Genomic DNA, 8,633 nt, shown 5'->3' with positions numbered 1-8,633 from the left:
GGGGCGGGGCCGGGGCGGGCGCGGGGCGGCCCCGGCGGCGGGGATGGCGGCGGCGGCCGGGTGAGGGGCCGCGGCTGGCAGCGCCGAGCCCGCCGAGCCGCCGGCAGCCGGCTGGGGACAGAGCCGGCCGAGAGCGCCGGCCCCCGGGCAGCGCCCGCCGCGCCACCGTGAGTTGGGGCCGGGCCGGCGGGGACGGGGCTGAGGGGCGGCGGGCAGGGGCGAGCGGCTGTGCTGGGGAAATCGGCGTCTCCTGTCACCGGCGGGGCTCGGGGGCTGCGCCCCTCTCAGTCACCGGCGGGCTCGGACCGGGTCTGCTGTCACAGGGGGGTTGGCCGGGGTCCGCCCTCTGTCACCGCGGCGCTGGGACCGGGGTCAGCGCTGTGCCCCGGGGGGACTCGGTCCAGGCTCTGCTGTCGCCGGGGTAACTCAACCCGGGGGCTGAGCCTTGTCACCGGGGGAGACTCGGTCCAGGCTCTGCTGTCCCCGGGGAGCTTGGCCCGGGGTCTGAGCCGCTGTCAGTGCCCGGGGGGCTCCGGGTCTCCTGGCACCGAGGGCGTTCGGCCCGGAGTCTCCTGTCCCCGCGGGGGGATTCGGTGCGGGGTCTTCGCTCTGTCACCGGAGGGTTCGGTCTGTGTGCCTCTCCTCTGAAAAACCCCGTGCCCGACGTACGTACCCGAGCACAAATAGGGCGCATGTATTCCCAGCTTAGCCCTCTGTACGTGGATTTAATGGCAGCTCCTCCGGAGGCACAGGAGCAGCAGGGAAAGCCCAAATGATGAGGGGCTGTGTCCTTGGCCCCCCTTGGGCAGCACCCCCATAACAGCGAGGGGTTGCGCTCACCCTGTCCCTTTGCAGGACCTGTCCCTCTGGACATCCTTCTGGTCATTATGGAATTACTCTGGAATTCCAGCCATGCTGATGCCTGTGCGAGGTGGAGTTGACAGCAGTGGTAGTCAGGCAGGTAGTGATTGCACTGCAAAAATCATTAGGCTTTTTTATTTTTTTTTAGCTGAAAAATAGGAAGAAAGCATCCTGGCTGATGTCTTGAAGGATGAAAAAAAATGCTAGAATTGAACATACCTGAAATAAAGAGGGAAAACCAGCATTATCTGTTTTCCCTTTATGTAGCCTTAATGATCTGGCCCAGCTTATTCCTGTTTCTAAGAAAAAATTGCTTCCAGGAAAAGCCCTTTTATCTTCAGTTTTGCTCTGCAGCAGGGTTATTGGTTGTTGGAGTGAGCAGAGTGATTTATTTATATTGGAAATGTGTTTCTAACACTCACATTGCTGGTAGTTTCATGAATGAATAAGTGACAGGATTACAAAGCAGGCACACTCCTTTAAAAAAATTATAGAAATATGGCCAGATTTCATTATTAAACCTCGTGGAAGCTGTGTAGAGACATGTTTTCCATGGGTGTATCCTACATATTTCAGTAAATCGTGATTTCTGGCGAGGATAATGTGTTCTAGAGAAATGATTCGGAGCTGAACTGCTTATCAGATGAGTGGGAAGACCAAGCTATTCCTGCTGCAAGCCGCTGCCTGGGATGGAGACAAATGCCTGTCAAATGTGTTTATTTTTCTTAATCACTTTAATTTTCAGAGTCTCTGATAGAAACTGCACCTCAAGTGTTTTGCAGTATAAAAGCCATTTTATATTCGCTTCTGCGTAACAACGAATTTCCTTGTCTGGAGGTGCTGCCTGCTGGGATAACTCTTTGAACAGCACAGGAAAACTGGGGGGAGGTTTTTCAGGGGGTTGTCAGGGGGAGGTTTTTCAGGGGTGGTCACTTGTCCAGCCAAGGGACTGCAGGCGCTGTGGCTTTGTCCGAGGTGACGCGGCACCAAAGGCAAAGTTAGACTTTCAATCCGGTTGGGATCTCGGGCTGCTGCTGCCTTGATTATTAGGTGTGAGCGGCTGCCAGCCGGGAATCGCTGCTCCCTTCGGTTTCTGGGTGGAGCACGGAGTGTTGGTCATGGACCATAAAGCTTTCACTGATTTCGTGCTGCTTTAGAGAGGCTGCTGCTGTTTGCCGAGCGCTGCCTGCATCTCTCCTGCCACACATGAGCAGAGTTTCATTAAGGCAGGAGACAGGAGCAGCCCTCACCTCTGGCACCTGCTGCCAGCTCAGTTCCACCTCCTGGGAGTGAATAAAATATCCCCCGTGTTGGGGTTAGTTGGGCATGGTCTCCCTCCTCCTACAGTTCCAGGGATAAATCAAGGGTAGTTCCAAGGAAGGAGTATTTAGGTTGCCAATGGTACCTTTAAAAAGTCTTTCTCTTTTGTGTGTATGTGTGATAATTGCCTTAATTTGCTGTAAAGGCCTCTGGAGTTAAGGTTAGGTATTTTTAGATGGTATCATAAATCAAAGTAAAGCCAAAACTGAAGAAAAATAATTTAAGACAAAGGAATTGAGATTTATTGTTATCCTTAGTAGGTTGGGAAGGTCAGGTTTTAAAATGTGGTCTTGTGGCCAAAATCTAATTGGGTGAAATTAATGAAAGCAGCTTGTGACCAGTGAGATTTTGTTTTAAAATAACTTTTATGAAAGTTATGAAAGAAAAAGTACTCCAGTTTATTGCAGCTTGCTCTTCTCTCTCAAGATTTTATCAGCTCTACAAAATCAACTTCCATAACAACTCCAAAATTGATTCATTGTTCTTTGTGAGCCTTCTTTTGTTGTTTAATTAGAGGAACAATACAGCAACGCTTCATGTGCTTGGACAGAAAACTTTCCAAGGAGGAAAGGAGGGTTGTGCAGTGTGGGAGCACCAGAGAGGTGGTGGGACCTTCATCCTGGGAGCTCTTCAGGACATGGCCAGGCCATGCCATGGCTCCCCTGAGCCCACGCTGGCAGCAGTCCCACTCCAAGTAGGAGGTTGGGCTGGAGACCCCCCACCATCTGCTCCTGCTTTATACAGAAAGGGAAGCAGCTAGAGGCAAGGATCCAGCAGCTCAGGACAGAAGTATCTGGTTAAAGCAGTTCAGTATTCAAGTATTTATTGAATAAATGAAAAAAAAAAGGCTGTCTACATGTATGGTATTGGCGTTATTGATTAGACATATGGTGAGGCTGTCGCTGTCTTATCACAGCTGTGGGTTGCAGCCTACCCCTGGCTAGGAGGGAATATTGTTATCCCTCCAAACAGCAGCTGGAGATTGTTTTTAGTCTAGGCTTGAAGTCTCAGGGTAGAGGCATCAGCTCCTGAAAGAAAAAGCACTTTGTCTGCAGACAAGAGAGAGGAGTCTCTGAAGGAGGGAGCACAAAACCAACAGCAAAAGCCACCCAGCTCTCTGCCTGTCCTCAGGGACTGTGGCTGTGACAGTGTTGGGTAACCTTGGACTACCAGCCAGGTCCTGTGGCCCGAAGTGAACTCTGCTCATCCCCCCGTGTGTTTTTATCTTTGCTGTTTCCTTAGGGGAAAGGGTTTCCAGCATAAGGGTTTTGTCAAATCTGCCATCATCGGAGGTGCCTGAGGTGTCCCCGTGCAGGACGAGGCTTTTGCAGGCAGGGCACTCATTATTTCTCCCAAAAAGAGCTCAGACCTGATGTGTGTGAGCTGCACAGTGCTGGACTCCTCCATTTAACCTTCCCCTCTAGGGAAAAGTACACTCTGTGTTCCCTCTCTTTTATCCTTGCCCTCCTGTCCTGCTCTTCCAGCAGCGTTGCGGCCGTTAATGGCATTTCCCTTGGATGCTGCAGTGAAAGGAAGAGCTGCTTTAGATGGATGGCCCCAAGTGGTAATAGAGCACTGAATGCCTTCCCTGCCCTTTATGCCTTTTTCTTCCTGACACTTTAATTATTTTTGCTCCCCGTTTTATTGGTGGGGCTGTGAATCACTGATCCAGAAGGGTGTGAAGGTGTGATCCCTCGCTGTAATGCCAAACGTTGGGATTTGGGAGGCAGCTCTCCCACAGCCCACAGTTTATAACACACGGTCGGGTTCAAACCTGGCTTTAGTAGGATGACATCCCTTTTTTCTTCATTTGTTCCCCGCTCTTTTCACAGCTCTGGTGTTCTGTCTGATTAGCAATTCCTGCTCTGACGTGGCAGGAGCGGCGCCTGGGCTCCAGCAGCCCTTCAAACCCCAGGGAAGCAGCTCTGGCTAATGGTGCGTGGCTTTGCAGCATCACGTGCTGCTTCCCCAGCTTCTCTTTCAGGGTTCAGGTACCACTAATGATTCATGACAGGAGAAGGGTACAAAGGAGAAGGTGGCTTTACAGCTCAATACAACAGCTGCTCAGAAATTCCATAAAACCCAAGCTTCTTTCAGTTGGAAGGCTGAAGTTAGGAGATAACAGGCACTTCTGGGCTTTGTATGTTTTGCAGTTTTTAATTAAAAGCCCAAAATCTGCATGTTCTTATTCCTTATATGGGCTGGATGAGCAGAATGAGATAATTGAAGGTTTCAAAAGCAATTACAAACTGTCATATCCTAATTTTTAAGTACTTGACTTTGCAACCTCAGTGATATCTCTCTCTCCAATTAAAAATCCCATATATAGACAATTAATGTATTTTACTACAGGATGAATCTAAAAACTTTTTGTCTTTAGTGACTTCAGACTATCACCAGGGTAAATGAGATTGCTTTTTTTTTCCCCTCTTTTTTTTTGAATTGTGGAGAAAATTCAGTTCTTCACTCTAGGTATTGCTGGATGAAAAATATCAATGTTCCAAAAGCAATCAATGAATCCTGGTCTAAATAAAGATGTCTTGAGTCTCATATGCACATGTTTCCTTTCTTCTGTCTTCATTGTGTCTTGCCATGCTTTCACTGAAATGCAATTTGCAAAACCCTGAGAGAAGAAAAATAAATCTCTAGTTTAATCTTTGATTTGTAATTGCTGAGATATGGACCCTTTCGTGTCATTCCTCTTGGTACCAGTGAGGTGATATTCATCTGCATTGCTATGATGCCATTTTTCTTCCCGGCATATTCCCAATATTGAACCTATCTTACCTTCGTTCTACATTTCTGCATCTCCTCCCTTCCCCTGCCTTTTCCTTTCCCCCACAGCTCTCAGGTCTGTGGGTTTTAAATAAGGAATGCAATGAGAAAAATTCCTGGGTGAAAGTTCCATCTGGGATGCATTTGGCCCACAGATTGCAAGTGAGCCTTTTGGCAAGGCTGCCTTGTTCTTTTACTGAAAGCAGAGGCTCGAACTCAGCCTGCGCAGCGCAGCCCCGGGGGACTGCAGAGAGGTTGTGTCATGCTGGCTAATCCTGATGATGAGAATGGATTGAATGGAGAGAGGAAGTGGATGCCCTTTTCTTTTCCTGCTCAGTATTTACCATGTCAATTAGTTGTAAAAAAAAAAAAGTCCAAAACCCCAAAACAACACAGAAAAACTCACAGCTGAAAAAAAGCCCCAGTGCGAGAGAGGAGCTGTGCATGGTTTTGGTGCAGAAGCATCACAGAATCATAGAATATCCTGATTATGATAAGTGATGGGAAATATTTCTACATCCTGCCATGCCTCAGGGGGTACAGCATCCATACCATATTGCTATCTATGTATCTTGAAAAAATCCTGCTCCACTTTCAACTGAGTAATCAAAAGAGGATTTTTTTTTCATCTTTTTTTCAAAGTGCAGCAGTCAAAAGGAAACCTCTTATCTGTTTGAGAATTCAATATAACTTTGGAAACAAAAGAAAATGAAATCAGCAACCGTAGGTCTCAAAGCATCACTGATTTTAATAATGTAAACTTCCTTCTCTAATGAGTAATAAGCAGTTCCATCTTTCACGGCCTTTTAAAATTGCTTTTAGGAAGGGGCTGGATTGTTTTAATCCTTTTCAGTATGTAAAGCCCCAGATATTTCAATCCCTCAGGGCCTCAGTATTTCCTAGCTCCCTTCCTTTGAAAAGGCAGAGGAAAACAGCTTTCAGAAACTGACAGAATCTGTGACTGATAAAATTTAGGTTTTGTTTTTGTTTTTTTTTTTTTTTATCCCGAAAGTGACCCAAAAGTGTCAGTTAAGAAAAAGATCTCTGGCATCCCATCCTGTGGATTAGTAGCAAACAGGCATATCATCTAGGTACAGTAGCTCTTTGTACTCTGACCTACTTGTTTCTGTTCTGGTTTGTTCCTTCTTGAAAGGTTATTTGGAAGAGATGCAGAATTTGCTCCGTAAACAGCTAAAGCAGTATCACCTGCCCCAGGAAGGGTTTCCTTCTGAAACGGGCCCTGGCACAATGGGGTTGCCAACGCCTCAAACGTTCTGCTCTGCTGCATAATCAGAATGAAAACTCAACAAATATGTTACGGTCGTTTTTTTCTGGAGGATGCTTTTCCCAAGGAAGGGTTAAGAGAGCTTTTCCTGGGATCAGGCTCATATTTGTGGGGTGTGCTACTGAATTCACCTCAATCACATGATTTTTACGTGGTCAGCAATTAATTGTCACTGTTGTCCTGTACCCACCAGCACTGCCGTTGCATTGTGTGTGTGCATAGCAGATAACTGAGCCGTGTTTTCTTTTTCCTTAGATATTTCCAGAAAGTGCCTCGAGGAAGCTTCCTTATGTAGAGAAACCCCACAAGAAACACAGTGTGCGCTTCCTGGCAGCTTGTGAAGCAAAGCTGTCACAATGGCAGAAAACAAGGACGGCAGCGCGAAAAACGCAGATGTGAGGCCCAAAAGCAGCCGGAGCAGGAGCGCAGACAGAAAGGATGGCTACGTCTGGAGTGGGAAGAAGCTCTCCTGGTCCAAGAAAAGCGAGCATTGTCCTGATGCCGAAACAGCAAGCGCTGCAGGAAGGTCGGGGACTAATTTAAGGAGCCAAGAGAGGAAGTACAGCTGCTCGTCCATCGAGCTGGATCTAGACCGCTCCTGTGGCCACAGGTTTTTAGGGAGGTCTCTCAAACAGAAGCTGCAGGACGCTGTGGGTCAGTGCTTTCCCATAAAGAACTGCAGCAGCCGGCACGCCTCCGGACTGCCATCCAAAAGGAAGATCCATATCAGTGAGCTGATGCTGGATAAGTGTCCTTTCCCTCCGCGCTCCGAGCTGGCTTTCCGGTGGCACTTGATCAAAAGGCACACGGCCCCTATAAGTCCAAAGGCAGAAGAATGGATAATTGCCGATTTATCCCAGCACGAGGAAAGGGAGGATCAGCTGCGAGACGAGGACATTGCCAACGGGGGGATGGACTCTCCCTCCCAGTCCTGTGACTTCACTGACAGCGGTTCCTCTCGGGGTGACCCGAGGCCCGAGCTGGTGACAGGTAAGGTGGCAAGGAGCAGTAGAGATGAGAGCGACATGGACTCCGATGATGAAGTCATAACTCTGTGCACAAGTTCTAGAAAACGAAACAAGCCCAAGTGGGAAACGGATGACGAGCTGCTGCGGATGGAAACGCCCCCGAAATACCACACCCAGATTGATTATGTCCACTGCCTAGTGCCAGACCTCCTGCAGATCAATAACAATCCCTGCTACTGGGGAGTCATGGATAAATACGCGGCTGAGGCGCTGCTGGAAGGAAAGCCAGAGGGAACGTTTCTGTTGCGAGACTCTGCCCAGGAGGACTATTTGTTTTCCGTGAGCTTCCGGCGCTACAGTCGCTCCCTCCACGCCCGGATAGAGCAGTGGAATCACAACTTCAGCTTTGATGCCCATGATCCCTGTGTCTTCCATTCTCCCGACATCACGGGACTCCTAGAACACTACAAAGATCCAAGTTCCTGTATGTTCTTTGAACCACTTTTGTCCACTCCCCTGAACAGGACCTTTCCCTTCTCTCTCCAGCATATATGTAGAACGGTCATTTGCAACTGTACAACTTACGATGGTATCGATGCACTTCCCATTCCTCCCTCGGTGAAGCTGTATCTGAAGGAATATCATTATAAGTCAAAAGTTAGAGTGCTCAGGATTGATGTACCAGAGCAGCAAAGCTAGAAAATATTTTTGTGAAAGAAATTTTCTCCGAACAGACAATAGTGTGTTCAATCTCTTTTCCTTCTAGTTTTTTTTTTAATAGCGACTTGATTATTTTTTTTCTTTTTCTGCATATTATTTACCACCCAAACTAGTCTCTGTTTAAGTGTACTTTTGAGTCTTCACAGCTCTCTTTTTTAGAAATTATATTCATTGTGGGCTTTTGGTACTGTCCATAGGCTAGAGTTTTATGGAATTCCAGGTAGACTTTCTGGTATTTCTATAGATGGATAGTCGTTAGGTCTAAAACCCCCTGAAAATCAGTTTTGAATTTGATCTGTCTTTTCTATTGTAGTTGACACGTGTTGCTGACATGATTGAAATAACGCACTGTTAACTAAAGATTGACTTATCTGTATTTTCTGCATTTCTTTTAAAATGAGTGCTCTAGCCTCTGTGTGTGTGTGTGTCTGTCCGTCCCTATCCACTGCAGTAAATTCGTCAGTCTATTTCTAACATTACTATTCCAAGCAAAATGAAGTTGGAAAGAGGATATGATCTTTCTATAAATATATCAGGGGACGAAATACCAGGGAGAGGAAAAACAATTCAAGTTAAGGACAACACTCAGTGCAGGAACAAACATGTATAAACTGGTCCTGGAAAGGTTTTGGTTGGAGAGGAGGAAGACTCATCGTTGTCAGAGCAGCAGGGTTCTGGAAGAGCTTTTCATTTTGTGTAATAGC

General features: G+C 47.4%; 1 protein-coding gene across 1 annotated transcript; it reads left to right on the top strand.

Moving 5' to 3' along the window:
- Nucleotides 1–30: 30 nt before the first annotated feature.
- On the top strand, nt 31–8,339 carry SOCS4 (suppressor of cytokine signaling 4). Its single transcript, XM_038139522.1, has 2 exons — nt 31–167; nt 6,497–8,339. Exon 2 carries the CDS (start codon nt 6,598–6,600, stop codon nt 7,906–7,908), a length of 1,311 nt encoding a protein of 436 aa, XP_037995450.1. The 5' UTR covers nt 31–167; nt 6,497–6,597; the 3' UTR covers nt 7,909–8,339.
- Nucleotides 8,340–8,633: the final 294 nt, after the last annotated feature.

The sequence above is a fragment of the Motacilla alba genome, chromosome 5 (assembly GCF_015832195.1).
Source record: "Motacilla alba alba isolate MOTALB_02 chromosome 5, Motacilla_alba_V1.0_pri, whole genome shotgun sequence".
Taxonomy (NCBI): Eukaryota; Metazoa; Chordata; class Aves; order Passeriformes; family Motacillidae; genus Motacilla; species Motacilla alba.
The sequence above is the reverse complement of the archived record's forward strand: the minus strand, read 5'-3'. Positions and strand labels throughout refer to the sequence as shown.